At 32.6% G+C, this 23516-nt stretch overlaps 1 protein-coding gene across 4 annotated transcripts in view; it reads left to right on the forward strand.

The window, feature by feature from the left end:
* The first annotated feature begins 3008 nt into the window (after positions 1-3008).
* The window catches only part of LOC140434297 (b(0,+)-type amino acid transporter 1-like), a 39910-nt gene continuing 19402 nt past the window's right edge, over positions 3009-23516 (forward strand). The window contains exons 1-2 of one of the 4 annotated variants that reach the window (XM_072522452.1): positions 3009-3198; positions 19974-20168. In XM_072522452.1, coding sequence (XP_072378553.1) covers positions 20060-20168 — 109 coding nt within the window. In that variant the 5' untranslated portion in view covers positions 3009-3198; positions 19974-20059. Of the gene's footprint in view, positions 3199-13386; positions 13495-13631; positions 13817-16888; positions 16954-19973; positions 20169-23516 lie in introns of those variants that run through there. The other 3 variants (XM_072522454.1, XM_072522451.1, XM_072522453.1) reach the window with 3 other exon arrangements.

Genomic DNA, 23516 nt, shown 5'->3' on the forward strand with positions numbered 1-23516 from the left:
TAATTTTTTTGTATTATTATTCGGTGTAGTAAAAGTTCCACGATCATTCTTTGTAAAGCGAAGCTTCTATGCTGGCGTTATACTTATTATTTGTTTTCTCTACAGTAAAATGCTGAGTTGTTATTTTGATTTTTGAAATGTTTCATAATTTTTTTAAAATTTAAAAATACCGAAACATTGTATGAAGTTCGAGCTAGTCTACAGTACCGCCTACTGTTCCACTTGCTTTTTAAACGTTTGTTTTGTTCAAAATTACAATGTTTCAGTTGATTTGATTTACCATAATCGTGTCAAAGAATCTATAAGTCCAATTCTGAAAAAAAATATCACAATAAGTCTTCTTCTTCTTCTTCTTTTTATATGAACATGACTGTGTCTGTTTTTCAATGTGCCTGCAGTAAATTGTCGTTCCATAGTTTTCGTGGTATTCCTACTGATCGTCTTCCTATTGATTGGGGAACCATCTCTTGCCGTCTTTACTACTCTATTTGTTGTCATTCGGCTTATATGATCGTTCCATTCTACTCTTCTAGTTCTTACCCAGTTCTTGATGTTCTCCACCTTGCATCTACGTCGTATATCTGTACTTCTAGCTCTGTCCCATAGTGTCTTACCATCAATTTTTCTGTGTTTTCATCTCTGCTGTTTCTAACATCCTTTTTGTCCTCTCTGTGTCAGGTCTTGTTTCTGCCGCGTATGTTATTATTAGTCTGATGACTGTTTTGTGAATTCTGCCTTTCGTTTCTTTCCCGATATTGTTATTTCTCCATATTGTTTCATTCAGGCAGCCTGCGGCTCTGTTTGCTCTATTCACTTGATCTTCCACTTCAGTTTCAAGCTTTCCGTAGCTAGATAATGTGATGCCTAGATATTTAAACTCCATCACTTGTTCTATTATCTGACTTTCCAGCTAAAATTTCTCTTCTTCAGGTTTCTTCTCCTATCGGAGGTTGGAAATCATCATCGTTATCTTAATTTTATTAGCCGTGCTTCTGAATAATTCTAATGAGCTGCAACCGAACCACTCTCTCAAATTTCTTAGCCAGGATATTTCGCGTTGTCCTGGGTTTCTCTTCCCTTGCATAATTAACCTGAGTAAAACGTACTTCTCGCCCCTCATTATATGACCCAGATATTGAATCTTTCTAATTAGCTCGAACTTGCATCTTAATAAATTTGCTGTTGTAACCATGCATTTTGTATTTTTGGGGGAAATTAACATGTTAAATTTTCTGGCGGTTATATTAAATTGGTGCAGTATACGTTGTAAATCATCTTCACTTTGAAAGAGTAGTTTTGCGTCGTCTGCATAGCAGATTATTTTAAGTTGTTTTTCTCCCATTTGGTATTCTTGTTTAGTTCTTACTTTTTTTATTATTTCATCCATAATCAGATTGCACAATACTGTTTTTTAAAGCGTCCCAATTGATGTAATCTTTTATTTCGATAGGGCGTTTAGGTAAATTATAATGATGACTGTCTTATTCCTTTTGTGTCTGGCTGTATGACGATAAGCCTAAGCCAAAAAAAGCGTCCCAAATTTCTTTCGCGGATTTGGCTTGTTTTATATGTATATATAACGATGGATTGGCTTTAACCTTTACGTGTTTGTCTACTTCGGTTTCAGTTCCGTCTGAAACACGTGGACAAACCTTCTAGAACAAGATATTTTAGCGCTGCGAAAGCCCAATCATCGTAAATTCCGCTGCCTAATAGCTTTGGCATCATAGACATGTAATTAACTGGCATTTTGATCCTCAACACTTACTAGTATACAACGTTTATCTATTTACCAACGGAAAAAATCTCTCTCATATATTATAGAGGCCATAGATATAGTCATATATCATTGTAATCATAGTAAATATATAGTAGTAGTAACATTACAAAACAATTTTTGGTTATAGAAATTATTCTTTAAAAATGTTGTAGAATTATCATATCTTCATTACTTTATGTCTTATGTAATTACAAAAAAATTACATCTGATCATCGAGTTAGAATCTATGGAGAAGCTATGAGCATATTAACGTATGTACTAAAAACGGCGTAGGTAGGCGTGGCTAACTGTGAAACCAATATGGCGGTGGGATCAGGGATGGACTCAATAATATTAAAACTACTAGAAAAATATGACTAGTTATTCAGAAGATTTAATCATAATCTAAAAAAGTGCAATACATTTTTAATAAACTATGATTTATTTATCCCGCGGTAAACACTAAAAACACGATATATTATACATAAAGATAAATTAATACAGTCAAATACTATTAATTTATTCTCTGAAGTACGGGCCATTTCTTTGTTTACATGTTTGTATAATAACCTGTGGAACGATATTCCTGAAGATTTTTTATTAATACCGCTTCTGCTACTGCAACTACGTTGAGAACAAGAAACCATTATTATGCACTATCACAATATACTATTACAGTTTCTATAAAAGTATTATAAAACTAAAAATATTCGAAAAACAACCAACGTAAATAAACATATACGATATGTCAAAAGTGGCAACACAATATGGCCGAAGTGAGGTCGTTTTTAGTCACGTGATGCCCTCTCTATAGATTCTAACTCGATGCATCTGATCTAATCAATTTGGATAACTTTTAAATTAATTCATAAATCAAACTGACATTTTAACGGCCTGTTATGCACTACAAGACCCCCCTTTAGAAGAAATCACAAAAAATAAATTTTAAAAGTTATAAACAATTAACGTTTTGCCTTATTTTGTTGTTATTGGAGCAATAAATTAGTTTAAAAAATTTAGATTACGTAATTTTGAAGGTTTTTAAAAAAGTTATTTAGTATATGTTTATTACTGAAAGAAACCAACGGTTTTTATGCCCCTGTTAAAACTAAAAAATCAGAACCGGTTCCGCATATGTCCAGTAAATAAATTTGTAAAACCAGTGACCAGTGTTGCCTTTAATCAAACCACCGATGTGGTCTTCGGTTGTTATCCTTCAACAACCACCAGTTGTATTTATGAACGGTATTTAAGAATTAAAAGGACAACAAGAAACTGCGCGCGAAAGGGAAGAGCGGAATGAAATTTAAGACTGCTTCTGATTATGGAATACAATATCTATTGATTTAAATAATCCAATTTCAATTAGAAAGGACAATACTCACACTCTGGTCAATTAGTGCTATTAAATTATTTTCATTCTTGAGGTTAAATTTAAGGTAAAAGAAATATATGTCCCGGTTTCTCTGCTTGAATTTTAGTTTGGGTTTGTTAAGTTTGCTTGCTTGTTGTTATTTGTAAAGTTTGTTTTAATTTTAAAATAGCCACAGAATACCTCAAAGTTATTCAATTTTCAAATTATCATAGCATGTAAAATATAACGATTTAGAACAAGTTAAAAATGAGGTTATGTTATTAAATACCACATGGCAATAAAGTTAGAATTAGAATTGTGTTGATAAAGTGAGAGTGGCATTTCTGAAGCTTATTTTTTGTTATACTTATGTAATACGATTTTCTTAAGTTAATAAAGTGTTTAGTAAAATCATTTAGCTTGGCAGTTTTTTTGCTTACCTTGAACCACTGGCTTTATATAGGATATCTTTTGTATATGGCAAAGATTTTACACTGCATGCTTGTTGGAAACGTTATAATAAGTATTTTACCCTATTCATTAATTGTTTTCAATTTTAATAAATGACATTTATGTATTTTATGAAAAATTTGAAACTTTATTTGGTTTTTGTGGTACAGTAGTACTTGTAGTTCATATGTTATTCTTGTTTTCTGTGTAAATAAAGTTTTAGTGGTTATTGTGATATCACAAATTATTGGTTACTTTCAATGACTCAATATAGATATTACTCAATAGGACAGAAAAGCTAAGGAAATCTATAAAAAAACTAAAAACTGTCAAAAGGTTAATTTGTTATCAAATCATATTTCCACACAATCCTCACATCATAATATTAGTGAAATTAAATACCTAATACAGGTAATAGTGGTATCCACAAATAACTTTGACGATCAATAAAAAGGGAAGGAAATAATTTATTTATTGTGTATTATAAAATATAGCATTACTAAAAAAATAAAAGTATTTATTGTAGTTCTACTCACAGCTCATGAATATGAAAATTGTATATATGGATTCTGTGTTTCTTATTTATCAACGTAAAATGGTCATACAAGAGGGCGAAAATAATTAATATTTGTGTTAAAATCTTGCAGAATGTGAAAGACATGTTGACATAATCAATGTTTAATTTTCTTTATAAATTTATTATTGATTAAAGTCAATCTTTCCTGCAAATGGTCATATATTTTAATTCATAATGGTCCATTGTGAATTTCAACATAATTTGAATTTTATGGATTTATAATTTGCTTTTGAATATTGTGTTGATGTCTGTCATGTTCTTATATGCAAAATAAACTATTTTTGTTCCCGTTATATAATTACTGTATATACTGATATATGCTTACTGTATATACTGCTTATATGATTACTGTCTATGTCAATTCCCATGAATTTTGTGTTATTAATGCAAGAGATTCGCTACCACATGATAAAAATTAATATTTTGGATTTTGTTATTTGGTGCCAATTTAATAGAGAGGGACACATCCAATCAAAATAGAAGTTTAGTAACTCGATTTTTAAAATTGGTTTGTTGAATTTAATATTTTTTTTAATATGCCAATCCGCAATCTCTGCTTTTTTCCATTTAGTGGTTGGTAATATAACTGTTCTACACATCGGCAGTGATATGGAGCGTTATCCACAACAATAACCATCCTGGTTTGATTTTTAACAGAATATCTGAAAACCATTTTTCATAATGATCTGCATTCATTTCCTCATGGTAATTCCCAGTCTTTTTAGGAACAAAACCTCTTTCAACAAATCCTGAGTCGCTACCAATATGGCTAATGATAGGGCGTTTTCCCTTTCCAGATGGGGCTTTTAAACCTGTAGACAAACCATCTTAGATAGCTTGTCATTTGTTTTTCACATTTAAATTCTGCCAAATTTTTGTCACAGTCATTTAACCATGTTTCATCTGTATAATATGTTTTGTTCCATCTCTTCGAAATTCTGCTATTTATTTCAGATACTTTCTGCTCCATAAAATGATTTCAACATGTTCAATATAGGGGTAGGTACTATTCCTCTTTTTCTACCTAAAGTTACCTGAAGTGAAGTTCATTTCACGTAAAGTACCCTAACAAAACATGTCTTGATATTTTTGGAATATTTTCATTAGATTAAATAAAAATAAAACTGCAACGACATATCACGCTATATGAAATAGTAAACGCAGTGCCGTGCGTGTTTATTAATAAAATAAAAAAAAACGGGTGTGGGACTGCCGGTAGAAGTTATACTTCTATACACGCGTTCGCCGTTAAAAATTTATATAGGAGTCAATCTGCACAATCATTACATATGTAATGCTATAGGTAAGAGAGAGCAGAAAGAGAAAAAGAATTAGTTATACAGGTATATGGTGCATCGTTTGCTGTATATAAACATTTGACCTGTAATAGGAGTATAGTAAATGAAGGATTGTATCAATATTTTAATGAAAATATATATTTTTATTTTTATATATGCATAAAAGGAGTTGAATGCAAAAAAAAAATTTACACATACTCTGCAGTAAAATTCTTTGTTTTTTTTTGTTATTAATATAAAAATTACAATACAATAAATACACTGCAACATAATTCAATATAATAATACAATATAAATTAAAATGTAATATTCATAAGGATTTAAAACTGCCAATATACATATAACTTACTTTACGAAGATAAAAATAAAAAACCAACAACTCGGATTATGTTGTAAATTTTCATTTTATTTTAAAATTTATGTTTTTTGCGTATATTACATATATTTAATAAGATTAACGTGAGGTTTTTAAATATTTCAAAAATAAAAAAGAAAATTCATAATTGGGATTCGAACTCACAACCACCAGCGTATGAACCAAACACGTAAAGGATTTGCCAATTAGACATGACACTAAGGGATTTCAAAATTGACAGTTTTCGGTAAAACAGTGATTATTTTGAAATACAAAAGCCTAAAATAATTATAAACGTTTAATTTTAAATAATACAAAACATATCACATAAATAGTAATATTAATACATATTATAATATTATATATATATATATATACACAATATTATATATCTTCCGTCTCTCTCTTACTCATCTTACATATGTAATGGTTTCACAGATTCACTCTCATGCAAATTTCCAACGCCGACCGTGCGTATATAAGTATAACTTCAATAAAATTGACTATTTTTGATGGGAATAAGCCACAATTTGATTTAAAATAAGTTTATTTTTTATATATTTTATAAAATAAAATACAATATAATCGAATCGAATCTATTATCAAATCGATTGTCGAATCGAATAGAATAGATTATCGAATCGAATAGAATATCATATCGAATCGAATCTACTATCAAATTAAATCGATTATCGAATCAAATTGATTAACGAATCAAATTAATTATCGAATCGAATCAATTATTGAATCAAATTTGATTGTCGCATCAAATCGATTATTAATAGAAATCTATTATAGAATCGATTATCGCATTAGATGGAATCGAATCGAAATACAATAAAATAAAATACAATCGAATCTAATCAATTATCGAATCGAGTCGACTATTGAATCGAATCGATTTACTGGCCTATAAAAAACCATTAAAACATGAGTCACTTGCTACAATTGTGGTACTTTAGTGTATGCCATGTTCTCCTGATGCAGCAATAATGAAATTTATTCTGGCCCAGAAAACAAACAAATAATCTAGTAGCCGGGGGGAGTGGGATAAATCCTTATAAACAAATTAATTCACAGTTTAGTTTTTATAAAGTTAAATTTATGAATAAACTGTTTATTCATAAAGATAAAGTAATCACAAGTACGATAGTTGACTTATACCTATTTTGCAATTGTTTTTCATGGAATTTCTATAACTCTGGTTCTAACAATCGGACCGAATCTACTAATTAAACTAGAAAACCTGGTGTCTGATCGGTCTATGGTGGAGCAGTACAGCAAGAGATAAGGCCTACTTAGATTTTTTTTCTGAACTAAACTGGGACTAGTTGTATTAATTAAAGTAGGTCATCAGTTACTTTGTAATACACCATTCTAACGTTGCTTTTAATAACTGACTTTTGAAACAATCTGCGAATATCCATCTAGCCAACGACATATTGAACCAGTAAGTTCCTTTTTTAAGATCAACACTATTAAGGCTATCTATATGTTATTTTATGTAACTGGGATACTGTCGATCCATAAGGATTTTTTGTATTAATGTGAAGAAATAGTTTCTGAAACATCGTTTTTCACTTTTAATTTTAAAACTTTAAATTTTTCGCCATTTTCTTGTGTTCCATTTTCCATAGTTGTACCCCAATCCTATACAAATCTTCCACATCATCGCTCCATCTTTTTCTGGAACGGTCTATTGATCTTCTACCATTTGGTCTAAAAAAATACTGTTTTAATACTATGCTCTCCTCTGATCATTCCATATGTCCTGCTCATCTTATCCGAATCGCTTTTATATGGATGATTATATTTTTACCACCATACAGATACAGAGTCAGCAATTCAGTATTGCGGGGTTTTCTTTAATCTCGTTATTTCGTCTCTTTGCTTCACATAAAGTTCTGTGATGTCTCTTATGATTCGGCCCATCAAGTTTCCATTATCTGCATACATCACAATCTGTTTAGACTTATTGAACAATATATTTTTTGGGCTTACAGACATTTTTCTCATAACAGATTTGGATTCTGAGCCAGCCCATCTCCTTATTTTATCGCCTTAGTTATCTGGAAAGATCTGTCAATTGGTTATGGACTCATACTTGCGCTTCTGGTGAGTCATGGTGGTTTGAATTAATTTTACCAATTCCCTTGGTATACTAAATTCTCCAATCCCCTTGGTATACCAAATTAGATATTGTCCATTATCAGTTGTTGTGTCGTGTAGGCTGTTTTCCTATTACCCATCTTAAATAAACTTCTTTGACTAGTTTACATTGCAATCCCTCATCATTGTTTTTATATCCTATTTTGGAGCCGTTATATACTGTTGATCTAATAGTTTGTAAAATGCTTCCTTACTAATTTGTGCTAAGGCATACATTGAGGATATCGTGAGATTGAACCATTTTGAGATATACAGAAAGTGAATGCTCATTTTCATTCTCAACAAAATAAAGATCTATAGCACCATAGACAATCAACAACGTAAAAGGATGATCCGACGGATAGACAGGCATCTCCGATACTACATTAGTTTAAACATATTTACAACGATTTAGTAAAACTAGCGCTGTTCATTGTCGTTGACACAAACTTAACTATGCGTTGTGTTGTTGGAGTGAACGAAATATTACAGAGAGTCGCTACGGAAAGTGTCTTGACCGTACATCCAGCCAACAGTTCCGAACATCCTGAAAATGATAGCTATCATAATAAACGATAACACATTTGAGAGAAGACTTATAAGGGTTTATCGCTATAATTTTGTCGATTAGCTGCTTTGTAATACAATGTAACGTATTACAAATAAATTAGTAATAAAGTCTAAAACCACTTTGGTCTATTTTTACAAATAATAAACGTAATTTTATTTAAAAATGTAAAGCATCAAATTTGAACAGCTAGCTGATAAAAATTTATCAAAGTAGCAACTTTATAGCGGGTATTAATTTGTTACACATAAATATTAATAAAACAAAGTACCATCGGTGACGTCTAATGATTACTTTAAAAATTATTTTATTCTAATTCCGGAAGCTTTGTTTAACACACTGTTAAATTGTAAAAGGATTAAAAGTAGACGATTGCTTTTATAAGAAAGGTTTATTACATGTCATTAAATTATTTGATTTATTTGCTTTCTACAGAGCAAATCTGAAAAGCAATGATATACAAACTATATTAAGCGACATAGAAATCCGAACACTCATTATAAATTAGTATACAAACAATAAAAAACATGTATCATACAAACAATCAAAATTTTAGTATGATTAAACATTTTACACAAGTAAATCAATTAATAAGGTGTTGATGCACCTATAGGTGGGTGTTATAGGTGGACAACACACCCTTGGATGCGTCTGGACTCGCTTCGAATTATTTGCTCATTATCCTCCTGAGGTATCTCGTTCTATGCCCTAATTAAATCCTCTCCTCTTAAGTGCTCCCAAAGTTGGACGAGCATGTGTTCAATTGGGGATAAATCATGGAGATATTCTGTATTTTGATACTATGGCCAAAAAAAAAAATTAAAATGTTGAACCGTTTCAAAAACATGTTGCATATCAATAACATCTTTTACTGCATCATTAAGTACTAGATTTAAGTTATGAGCAGCACATAATTTCTACCACCATAAGTGTCTTTCAAAGAAGGTGTACCCTTAATAATACACCAAATGTATCAAAATCACATCAAAGAGTGTCAATACGTATCAGAAAGGATTGTAACAGCAAAGATAAGAATGGAGAAGACCTGAATATCATCGGTGTATAAGGCTGTGACTGGTAGTTCTTTCGAGGCGACAGACTCAGTAAAACACAGGTTGAAATAAAAATAAATCTATTAATTCTAACGTATGTACAAAAATAAAAATAAAATATATTCTATATCCCTGCCTGGACCCCGCGAGAGTGACTTCCTCGGCGGACGTCTGTAAAAGAAAAATTATTATTACTAACAGAAAATGAAATACGCGAATTCGATCGCCCGCAGACTTATACTCTCTTCCACCTCAGTCCAGCGGAAGCGCCAAACGCTCTCGCAATCAAAATATTCTATTGTGCAGATCCACGTTATACTCTGAGTCAGAGTTGACGGTAACGTTCAATCCACTATACCCACGAGTTCTGCTTGATTAAGGACAGAGCATAATCCTCACTGCGGAAGTCTTTCTGTTCGGGTTGGCTCGCAGATTCAATGCACTAGCGAGCCAGGGAGCCTAGAGCGTTAGCCACAAGACTGATTTAACTCCGCCAGCCGCTCGCTTTAAATAGCCGCTTCGGGCCCCACCTCGTCGTCTTGTCGTGGAAATGGATGCGTGATTATCGACACTCCCATGGTTCGAACTGTTGAACGCTGTTGCTGTAGGACGTTCAGCACATCGTTACAAGGCCCAGAAAATAACAAGCCTCAATCAACAAGGAAAACGTTTTATGACCAATTACAACAAGTAGTAGATCATGTCAAGAGGGAAGATGATAATATTCGAATAGGCGAGTTATGTTAAAAACGAAAATGGAGAACTGATGATAAACTTCTGCACGAATAACGAACTTAGAATAAACAACACATTTTTTGACCACAAAGACCAACACAAATATACATTTAATAACACCCATGGACAAAGATCTATGATAGATTATGTTATAACCAACAGAGATAGCGACCATAGCCTAGTATTATGTAAAATAAGAATCATCCTGAAATACTCACACCCAAGAGAGCGGCCCCAACACTAACAAAAATCAAAGTGAAGGACTAAATATCGAATCCACGGAATACTTATACAAAAAAAGAATATTAGGGAAGATCGCTGGAAATAAAATATTAGAAAACGATAACATCGAAAAATAGCTGGGAAAACTCAAAAATAACATAATTAACGCAACAACAGAATTACTTGGAGAGTGGAAAGTAAGTTTTACAATTCAGAACAGAACAAACACAATAGGCATATAACCACTACAAACGAATCACAAATGAACCGAATATTTTAGTTAGACAAATAAAAAAGGAACACTGGCAGAGTCTCTCAAAACAGATGGAACACGATTTCTACGGAACAGAAAAAGAAATATGGAGAATGATCAGAGGAAAAAGAAAAGAGATGAACGAACTAATTAAAACGAAACACATTCAGAAGGAAACGTGGACTACTTTCGATCCCTATTTTGTACCCTCTTTATGGACAGAGTGGAGGTTACCCAGGAAACGGCACTAGGCTAGGGCTTCAGTCTGGTAGAGGTATCTTAGTCGGGGTTCTTTGGGGCTCAAGCATAAATAATTAGTTAGAGGAGTACTGAAGATACAGAGAAGAGAAGTTAGAAGATAAAGAGAAGAGAAGTTAATTGGGCACCACCCTATTTTTAGAGGAACAGGGAAACCTACTACATATAAAATAAGATAACGACAAAGGTAAGGTACGGTTAGGATAATCACGCGAGAATAAAATGAACCGTGAGAGAAAAGTTATTATGGTTCTGCGGTACACATTTAATATTTCGCCACATATACATATATAATATATATATATATATATATATATATATATATATATATATATATATATATATATATATATATATATATATATATATATATATATAATAAATCAAATCGTAATATCAATCAATAACAATGTCTGAAAGGGATATAGGTACCATGCACATGAAATAAATATATTCATAATAAAAAAAATAAAAGGCAAATAGTTCATCAACAGGGTTATTTTGAGGTATAGTTAAAGTAAATGCCCTAGAAAAATTTTATTGAACAGTAAAATAGCAAGAAATAAGTTACTGCACAATTTATTGTTAAATACAACGAATAATATTTTCTGAAAAATAATTATGAGTAATTTAGTATCCTCAAGAATTGCTTCTTATTCCTATCGTGTTAGGAGTGGCGCTGATTAAGACTTTCGTGATGTGCAAGTATGTTTCAAAGCATTCTTATCACTTGCCTCAACTGGCACTGTACCATTAGTCGCTAGAGGAAAACACGGAAATAGGCCCCAAAGAATTTTTAAAGATACTATCGTCAAAGTAACAGAATTTATTGGTTCCTTGAAAGGAAGCAAATCGCATTACTCCCGGAAAAAAGTAAGAAAACTTATCTCCCTGAAGAAAAAAATCCCGTTAATACTCGTAAATTATCGTAAGACAATTTTCGCGAAATTTTTGAAAAAAAGTTTAATATTGCATTCGGTTTTCCTAAGAAAGACACCTGTAGCTACTGTGACACTATAAAAGCGAAAATATCTGTCCTTTCGCAGAAATCAGATGCCAGCAGTGATGAATATAAAACCCAAATCTTGGAGAAATTACAAGAAAAAAACAACGAGAAACAACTTCATCTTACGAGAAGTGAAAAATTTTATTCTGTGAAAAGAAAATATCCAAAATGTTTGTCAAAAGCAATCGATACCGAAGCCATAACCATAGACTTCTAAAAAAATTTACCAACCCCTAGTGTGACCTCAAACGATGTCTACTATAAACGGCAACTTAATTTTATAAGTTTTAATGTACTTGTATTGGCCGATTTTACTTCTGTTTTCTATACTTGTGCCGAATCGGTAGCAAAAAAGGGGCTGACGATGTGTGTTCGATGATTCATCACTTTTTGTACAACGTACTGTCATCTCAGGTTCAAAATTTGATAATCTTTTGCGACTCTTGTGGAGGGCAAAATAAAAATTACACAGTTTTTCGGTTCCTTCATTATCTAGTTCAAACAGAAGGGCGGTTTGAGTTTGTGAAAATAATTTTTCCCATCAGAGGACATTCCTATCCCATCTAGAGTGCTACCAGGACATGAGTTTAATTAATGACAAAGCTTATACGGAAACTCCGGATGATTGGAGAGAAGTCCTCCGCAACAACAGAGTGAAATCAGGAAAAATAGCCCTCAATTTATCTTTCACAAGAATACCTGTTCTGGGTTTTTTGCAAGTTAAATGAAACCCGCAAAGAAATTTAAGGAAAGCTCGTAATATCACAACTCCGGAAGTTACTAGCCACAATCATCCCCACATAGCTTTGTACAACGGCCCACTTACGGTCAAAGCTACAAGATCTTCTCGACTTAATCAAATATTTGGAAAACGTAAACTCTAGAAAGTTCTACACTGATTTACAAGGTACTGAACAATAGGGAAATTCGGAGGAAGAAACAAATTTGGTGACGCAGAAGCTTGAAGGTATTGGGGACGAACGTTCATGGTTCATGCCGGCAAACTCAATTTTTTGTGTGATGTTTCGCAAGTAAAATATTTTTTGTCTTCTCTTGATTTTTTCTCTGTAAACATCTCAACATACCACTGAAAAAATATTTATACGGTTGAGTTAAAACGATTTGTTTTAATTTGAAATATTCTCTTTTTGTGAACTGTTTTTGTGGATTTTTTTCCCCCTGACTCCTCAATTGTTTCTTCAAATTTTGCTATAGATGTAAAAAAAATGTTGCTTGTATAATGAGCAGTGAATAATAAATATTGCTTATATTGTTTTTTAAGAATTTTCACGCTGTGCAAAGCGCAGTGAAGCGATAAATCAATTTTAGTTACAACTGCATATTAGTAACTACCTATTATAGATTTATGCATTTTTGACACGTTTTTATTTTTGTTTTCAAATAAACTACAAAACTTCAAGCCAAGTGCTATGTAAACAATCCAAATAGTTTTTATACGGTAAGTAAACAATAGAATTACTGAAATTTAAACATGCCACTCAACTCTTTATCATGTAATTGACGGTAATAAACGTTTAAATTACTTTCCCTCCAGCTCGGCTTCTTCGCACACTATCTTACAGTAGTACCGTTTTTATCTTTGACTATCTAAGAATTTATAAGAACCCACATGTATGTAATCTGTGAACGGATTTGATTACTTTTATTGAAGTGTTTGAGATAGGAATGCAAAAGCGACAGTTGAAATCAAAATTGTAACCTTGTTCGACGAACCATTTTCGTGTCCAAATTATGTCATTTAGATGTTAGTAGCATGTCTGGTGAGTTTAATAGACAATTTTTTATATAATTGTTCCGGGCGTTGATGCGATATGTAGCCAAAAACATTTTAATGAATGAAATGTTGAACTTTGGTTTTGCTTCATGAATGAGTATGAAATCAAATTTAAGCACTTTGCGTTACGTACTGATTAAAAACTCAAAAATGGAAAAAAACTAATAGAAAACGGAATGTAGATTTTAATCAGCTGCCCAGATGTTCATACTTTTTATACATGGTGCCCAGAAACTCTCTTGCCAAACGAAAACCGCAGATTCCTCAGATAATTTTAAAACAATTTAACCCAATTCACCTTGTCCGAAAATGCTTCCTGAGGGAGCTAGAGTTCTTTGAAGATGGCGCTTTGTAAGTAGTTTTTTTTAATAACTCAAGAACGCTTCTATTTAGAATAATAAAAACTGGTACGATTATTTATCCTACAGAGTTGAATCGATTCCATTAATTGCGAATTTCAAGTACCGTTCATAGGCGTCCGTTTTGAGTAGGTCAACGGGTATTTCAACGCATTTTTGTAACTTTTTTATATGTAACTTTTAAGCATTTGTGATACTAGATTATTAAATTTTCATATATTCTAGTACTAAAAGCTACTCTTACTTTAAGTCGGTAGGATACACCGTTTTCGAGAAAAATCGATTTGAAAATTTTTCGTCATGAAAGTTAAATTAATATTTTTTGCACTAGTAGCCTTTGAACTGTCAACAGAACTATGACCGATGTTTTTCATTGTCAAACTCTTGTCAGTTTGTGAAGTTTCTCTTTTAGTTTTTACTTTGTGACATTTAAACAATAATTTCAATTCAACAAAAATGGTTTTTACTAATAAGGAATACGCTGATATACATTTAGTTTATTGCGAAATAAGGTGTAACGCTCGAGCAGGAAAGTAGATACGCTAAAAAATTTTCCGATTAAGAAAAACAAGTTCAGTGTTCCCAAAAAATAATGAAACAGAGCGACATAATGATGTAACAGCACATCAAGATGTCACTTTATGGGAGTTTAGAAAAATTTAAAAATTAGCGTTCGAAGACTATCTGTCATGTATCCCACAATTTCAAAATCGTCCGCAAGAAATATCTTACACAACGAAAATTTATATCCTTTCATTTTACAAAGGTACAAGCACAGCTACAAGGAGATTTTCCTGCTTAAAAAATTTACAGACTTAAAGTAAGAGTGTCCTTTAGTACTAAAATATTTGAAAATTTAATAATCTAGTATCACAAATACTTAAAAGTTACAGACAAAAAAGTTATGCGTTAAAATACCCGTTGACCTACCCAAAACGGACGCCTATGAACGGTACTAGAAATTCGCAATTAATGAAATCGATTCAACCCTAGAAGATAAATAATCGTACCAGTTTTCATTTTTCTAAATAGAAGCATTCTGGAGTTAATAAAAAAAATAGACGCCATCTTCAAAGAGCTCTAGCTCCCTTTGGAAGCATTTTCGGACTAGGTCAATTGGGTTAAATCGTCTTAAAATTATCTGAGGAATCTGCGGTCTTCGTTTGTCAGGAGAGTTTCTGGACAGCCTGTATAAATGAAATATTCAATTAAAAGAAAACCTAAGAAACCTTATACAATAGTAGAATGTCTTTTTTAATTTGCGTTAGTCGTATACGAGTATTATCGATATTAGCCCAGGAAAATAAGAATTTATCGAGATGGCCGCTATAACACAATCTAAAAATTCGGTTCTTTATGGATAGAATAACAAAATATGTGCCAATTCAGCCCAATTTTTTTCGTATGTTTTTATCTATTAACAATTTAAATGGAAAATAGATAATTTTTACAATTTTTGTGTGTAAGGTAAAAGTTTCTGGTGCATGTGGAAAAATTGTCTGCAAATGATCTTGTAACTTCAGTTTTCCATTCATCCAATAAGTAGCATGTTTCGCAAGAAATAAAACTTAGAGTAGGTATTTGAGATTTTTTATTTCCAAAGCAATACATAAACTAATAAATACTATTTTTAGAAATAATTTAATAGGATAATTTGTTTTTTTTTCATAAAATCTATTATAAATAAATTATTTACGAAGTTTATTGAAGAAGTAAATATCATAAATATAAATATTTATGTTTTACAATAAAAATTACTTCAAATATTATTGGAAAATATAAAAAATTGAAAAAAAAAATGTTTAAACAAATTAGATGGTTTGTTTAACAATTTATTTAGTTTAATAATGCATATTCGTAATTTACGCAAAAATACATACAAATTAAAAAAATGTCGAAATGCATAAACAAGAGCCAGAGATACAGTTAATAACACCTTCCCCTTCCATCGCTACCACGAATTTCAAAACCTGCCGATTTTGGGAACGACATTTTGAATCTTCATTTGACGACTCCGTTGTGGATGTGGAATCTGACGCAAGGCGGTCCCTGCATCTCTTTCTAATGGGCCGGGATTATCGACCACGTTACCTAAATGAGCAATGGGAAGGTCAAGTGGTCGATAAACCTGGCCCATTAGAAAGAGATTCAGGGACTGCCTTGCGTCAGATTTCTCTGACGCAATAGGGTAACGGGCCTATATTGCAGCGCTTAGTCTACTTGTATTATTAGTCTATGTGTATGACAACTGACAACCTAACCTGAGTGAACTTCAAGTGTTCTGCTGGTTGCCTATTTAAAATCCAGGCATGCATCTGTAAAACTACACCGAGTTAGGTGATTAGGTACTCCTTCATCATGATCATTCTATAAACATCTTTACAACCCTGCGTGGATACACATAAATTCCATATACAGTATACAGTGCACAATATAGAGCTATGGACGCGTTCAACGTCCAGAAAATTGGAAAATTTATAAGCCGAAAAATAATTCTAATATTTTTTATGTTATCATTTTATAATCATTTAATTATATTTGAGTCCATTCCTCGTATAAAAAATCTATAATATATTAATTAATCAGTATGTCGAAAATTAATAAAAATATTTTGAATATTTCTGTCAGTTTGGTAAATATTTACTTTTTCGCGAATGTTTACAATTGTGTCGTCCTTTTTTATTTTAGATCAATTAATTAGTCTGTATGTACACACACAGTGATCAGCATCCGTGTTTTTTTTAGGTCATTAAATATTGTTTACGTAAGTTTTGACCTCCATGACATTTTTGCAAGTTAAAAATTTTGATGATGTATACATAATACATAGTGCAGTTAAATTTGTTGCTATATTTTTTCATTTATTCATATTATTTTTTATTCTCTTATCTTATCTTCTGTCTTCTTTATAATAGACAATTTTGTCAGTTTTTCTTAGTTGAATATTAACTGAATTGATTTTGCTAAAAATTTGGAATTAGGCTTACCTTACTGCTCTCTTCAAAAGTTATATATGCGATAGGTGAGGTTTTTATTTTTAAGGGGTGAAAACCACCCTTGGGAATATATACTATACTAGGGGGATATATAACCCTATATCTCGAACTTGGGAACATCCATTTGCTCATGGTCGCCGCCAAAATTATTTTGAGGGGTGCATCCACATCTACACATACTATTATATATATTCGGTTTTTTTTATAACGTCTTACGACGTTGTCCGACTCCCAAACGCCACTGTATTCTGTCTTGAGTTAGGTCTTCGTCCAGATTTCGAGCGCTAATCGCTTTCCTAACTCCCAGGTTCCAGCTCTGTGGTGGTCTTCCTAGTTTCTTCTTCTCTGGGGGTTGCCACATCATCGTTTTTTTAGGCAATCTTTCGTCCCCCATTCGGTTCACATGCCCATACCATATGAGCTGTTTTCTCTCAATATCCTCAACTATAGTGCCCTCTATACCCATTTGTTGTTTTATCACTTCATTCCGTATTCTGTCGGCTCTTGATATTCTCATCGATCTTCTGATGGCATCCATTTCCGTGGCTTCGACCTTTTTCTTATATTTTTCGGTTATTCTCCATGTCTCAGCTCCATAAAGTAGGCTAGTTTTAACCATTGTCTCATAGATGTTCCATTTTCTTTTCTTTGATATTTCTTTACTCCATAGAACTCCGTTCAAACATGCTATAGCTCTTCGTGCTTGTACAATTCGATGTTCTATTTCTCGTTCGTCTTTTCCACTACGGTCGAAGATGACGTCCAGGTATTTATATTCGTTGCATGGATTTATTTTTTGATTGTCATCGATATCGAGTTGTTCTGCTTTAGCTCCAATTGAGAGGTATTTTGTCTTTTCTAAATTGATATTTAATCCCCATTTCTGGTATTCTTCAATTAGTTTTCTAAGCATGTATTCCATGTCATCTTTGTCATTTGAGATCACCACCTGATCATCTGCAAACTGTAAAGTATATATGTAATCCTGATCGTTCAATTGTATACCCATTCCTTTGACTTTCCTTTTCCATTAATTTTCCATAAATCTTAAATAGAGTCGGAGAGATACAACATCCTTGTCTGAGACCCTTAGTAACTGCAAATTTTTCAGCTAAGAGGTTTCCGAATTTCATTTGGGAGTTTGAACCATAATATAGATCTTTGAGAGCACTAACCAATGTTTGATGTATGTTTGATGTGCCCAGGACTTTCCATAGTTTATTTAGCGGGACTGTGTCATATGCCTTCTCAAGATCTACAAAAGTCATATGTAACTCTCTATTTGTCACAATTTTCTTTTCTATAATTTGTTTAAGACAGAAGATGTTATCTGTACATGAACGACCTGCTCTAAATCCTCCTTGTTCTTCATCTTCGGACATACTATTAACCAATATAAAACATAGAACTACACATGTTTAGGTATGTGGTTTTTTTTTCGCACAGGGGGATACAATCGCATCCCCCTGTACCCCGCTGCCGGCGCCAATATTTGCCTTATGTCCAATTTCGACTTGACGTCCTTGAGTAATTCAGCGTACGACGTACTCTCTGTCTTTATAATGACTTTTTTGGTTGCTCTTTTTGAGAAACGTGGGGTTTTTTGTTGTCCCACTTCAGTTTCAGATTTTTTTCTGATGTTCATGAAGGATCATTATCTCACACTCTGTATCTCAATAGGCATATCTAAGTGCTTCCTTAATTAATTTGGTACATTCCTGCAGAGTGTTTTTATCGCAAATTTGGTTGACCTCTTGACTATACTTGCCTCTTTTAACTGCTTAAAGCGGAGAACACATCCAAGCAATCACGATCGCGATCGCGTCCACGGTGGCGATGGCGATCTCGATTTCTGTAGAAAGCGAACACATCGGACCGATAGCGACCTACGATTTCAATAGTATAAATAATTATAATTGGAAATATAGTTTATAAAATGTGCGATTTACAAGAAGCATTTCAAAAATTTAATAAAGGTATGCGTAGCCGTTCGTTTTTTTTTTGTTTCATTTATAAATGCAGATATTTATGCATTTTATTTTGCAGAAAAACAAGGTGAAAATCTGGGTGAGACAAGTCAAACAATATATCATATTTTTTTACAATTTCAATAAGGTTTTCGATATCCATTTTTATTTGCATTGACGGGACCAGCCATAAACGTAGACTGTTGCGTTCTAAACACTAAACTAATTCTAATTATATCGCCGCGATTGCCGTCAGAACGCTGCACAAATCGCCAGCAGATCGCGACCAGTATGTGTATGTGCTGGTTCACTTATTTGTTTCAGACGAGTCGAATCGCAGTCGCCATCGCGTCGTGATCGCTTAGGTGTGTTTTCCGCTTTATGCTTTCAAACAACTTTGAGATGTCATTTACTCCACCGTCTTCACATTTATAAGGCATAACGAAAGAATATAAGCAAAAATGTACTTTAAATTGAAATTAAAAAGAAGGATGTAAATAACAGAAAAAAGAAACTATACAAAAAGCAGTTCATCAAAGCTTTCTTTTTTCTTTAAATTTCTGGACGTGTTTAACATTTCGTTTATTACAGAAGACTGAAAAAACTACTTATTAAACCAATTAAAAATGCTTGAACATCAAAACCTTGTACATATTATTGTTATCGCTGTAACTTTTAATATCAACACTACTCTTATTTTCTCGATAAAAGATTAAAAGTTACTTAATGTTGCAAAATGTAATATATATCCAATTTTCTAAGAATTGTATTTATTGTGTAAATCTATTAGTGTAAAGTTAACATGCCTAAAAAAATTTCAGATTCCAAAATTACCGAACAAAATGAGAAGGTTCAACTCAAACGAGAACTGGGCTTGTTCTCGGCAATCAACTTCATCTTGGCCATCATGATAGGATCTGGGATCTTCGTATCCCCTGCGTCGGCTTTGAAATACTCGGGTTCGGTTGGAATGTGCATGGTGGTTTGGGTGTCATGTGGATTAATCTCATTATTAGGTATGTATTTTAAATGTTTATTAGTGAATATTTTAATGATTGGATCGGCTGACGAAACTTGAGACTTGAGACTTGAGTTTTTTAGGTTGACAGTTATGCTGCACAAGTACAATTACCGTTAATTGTTTCTATTAATATTAGACTGATATATAAAATATAGAAATCTACTAGTTAAAGCATAATATCTTCTGTAAAAAAATTTAGTCAACGGACAAGTTCCTTCTTGTTCGAAATTAAAAAAGCGGCTACTAATTTTAATAATTTAATAATATATAAATTTTATTCAAAAATAGCAACTATGTTTCTTATTTTCCTAAAGTCGAATAAAATGTGTGTGTCATTTCAAATTTTTATTTTACTGTGGTGTGAAATTTAAAAACATTGTATTTAAAAAAAATCATTTTAAACATCCTGTATTTAGAAATCGTACTCCGATATTGATTTCTGAAAAAGCATTAACACGTTGGCTGCCGTGAGACAAAAATGTGACTCATATTGTTTTCTGCTGTATTAATATGCTGCGTAAGCCTCAGTTGTTGTCTCAGTCGTATCTAAGCTGTAAGGGACTGAAGGATCACGGCTGTAAATGTTTAAAACTGTTTTTGGTTTTAAGATCTGTGAATCATAAGTGGGTACTCGTGGCCTGAAATATACGTAGATAATTAAAACGAAAAATATTTATAATAACTGGAAAAAGACTCGAGACAAAAATATTTTACACGCGACGTGCACTTTAGTTTTGTCCGCGGGTTTTTTTGTGCTTTAAATCTTCCAAGCCCAAGCTCTACTTGAATCTTTTTATAACAAAGGACGCATCTTACAAGGAGTGTTGAAGATTGTAAATAACATCCCACGTATGCTGGTTAACATCAAAACCTAAAAGACTTGACGATTTCCTGCTTGAAATTGGTTATGGACATTTTTTCATGGGAATACGTGCTTGGCGGAGAACGACGATGGATAGGGACGATTGGAGAGAAATTCTTGAGGAGGCTAGGACCCACGCAGAGTTGTAAAGCCACAATGATGACGATGACATTTTTTCATTGGCTACTACTTGTTGTAAAATATGAACATTCACTAATGCACTACCAATAAGAGGCTCAATGGCCAGCTTGCAGTACCAATTCACGACTCTGCGTAATGATGTAGTATACGACTTCATTTGGTCTGAAAGGTAAATGTAGGCTTTATGCTGGTTGTAGTCAATAACAGCAGCAGATTTTTGCAATTCTTTATTATTGCCAGCTCTCAGTAACTCATTAGTGTGATTTGTGGATAAGGTAAGCACATCTCTTTTGTTTTTCCACTTCTGGATAATTATAGCAGTTCAGTTGTCTGTGTTTCTCCTTTTTTAAGCTTTTTTCAAGAACTTGTTTAGGATTCATCTTTCGATTCGATCGGAGAGCCCCGGCCAAGTGGAGTGAGTGTTTCTGTCAAGATAAATAGGTGCCAAGTCGACACTTGTATAGTAATTGTCAGTAAAAATTTTCCGTCCTTTATCAAGCAAGTCCTTTGCAAGAGTGATTACTACTTTTTGGGATAAAGATTGGCCCTCTACTCGGTCTTGTCCAAAATAAATCAACATATTGTAAGTATTTCACTTTTCGATGCACAGTTTGTACAGTTTCATTTTATACTTGTTCGTTCTATAACCAGTGATTCGTCAGTACAAAGGGCTTCAGTCTTTGTAAAATATCGAAGATTTTGATTGAGTTTTTCTGTGAGAGGCGATATTTTCTGCAATATGTCTGTGGACACATTTTCATTATTGTTATAATGCCACATTTTCAACATTATTTGGAATCGATTGCGAGACAGATTACAGATTTTATCGCATTTTAGTGTATATGTATCTACATTTTTGACCAATATGATTCGATACTTGGTTATTCAACAAGACCCATCCAAATCAATATATCAATGAATTTCTTACTTTTATCTTGCCACTGACGCACTCTATCCCCTCGTGTAACTTCATCAGCGAGATATTGAGCTACGTATGTGTTTGTTTCCGTGACCCTTATTTCAAGAAAGTCTTTGTCTAAAAATGGAACGTAGGGACCTATGACCCTGGCCTGAGGGACCGATAATTTTTAATATTATGACAGTCAACGTGTTAAGTATCAACTCTTTTTATGAACAGATTATCAGAGATTCTGCTTCTTATTTCTGCTGTCAGAAAAGAGAAAAAAATGTGTATTTGACAAATAAAAATTGTTTTTCACTTAAATATCCAAATTACTACCCATCATCCTCTTGGCAGTAATTGAACCGACGACGATAATCCTAAACATTGTGGATCATTTCTGGAGTTCATTACGAATTTAAAATCTAACTATATTTTTAAATTTTGTAAATTTTGTGGTCGATCGATGTAAACTTTTAATTTTAACAATAGAAAAAGACAGATATGTTTTGTACACACTTATGAACAAATGAATAAATTGAAAAGAAAAGTAGGGGAGAGCGGGTCACAGTGGCCACTTTTTTATTTTTTATTTTTTTTTTCTTATCTGTGAATGGAGTCATTAATATGTATTTTACAGGATTATAATAAATAGGGTTTTTACTACGTATCAAAAATATATTTAAATAAAACAAATGATGCATAAAGTAAATAATAATATTTTTTGGGAGCATGAAAACTGACCACTGGGCGTGCAAAGGGGGAGCAGTGGCCACGTACATGGGGCACATTAGTTACTCAACTTAACTATTACAAAGAAATTTTTAATAAAATCCTTTATAAAAAGGTATATAAAAACCCAGTCGGGCTATGTCCTCCTGAGACGGTATGTCTACCGTCTCAGGACTTGCAACTTAATGTAGAGTCATATGTCGCCATGTTACCAATCCAACGGTAACTTTACCATCTTAATTTTATACAAGAAATAATGTAAACTAAATTTCAATTAGTAATTTTTAAAGGGTTTTTACCCCCATATTTAGTGGCTACATTCATGTATTAACCTGACACTGATGATGGAATATTTATTCCGAAAACGTTTTGTCTATTTAACATAGCCCGACTGGGTTTTTATATACCTTTTTATAAAGGATTTTATTAAAAATTTTTTAATATATGGTATACAGGCAACTACAGGAACTTAGTTTCCTTGTGGATATTACAAAGAAGTTGTAAATAAGATAGAATTACACCACGTTATAGTTGTTAAGCTCAATACCGAACCTATAAGTGGTTTGCAATCTTGAGGTATCTACCTACCTCTAGAATTTAAAGGTGGCGGAAAAACGGTAACAATATCACCGATTGGAACTATTGCAACACCTTTTGCACTTTGAAATACAAACCTATTTTCAACTTTCCTTAAAAAATTGATGAGA

This window comes from Diabrotica undecimpunctata, chromosome 2 (assembly GCF_040954645.1).
Source record: "Diabrotica undecimpunctata isolate CICGRU chromosome 2, icDiaUnde3, whole genome shotgun sequence".
In the NCBI taxonomy this organism is placed as follows: Eukaryota; Metazoa; Arthropoda; class Insecta; order Coleoptera; family Chrysomelidae; genus Diabrotica; species Diabrotica undecimpunctata.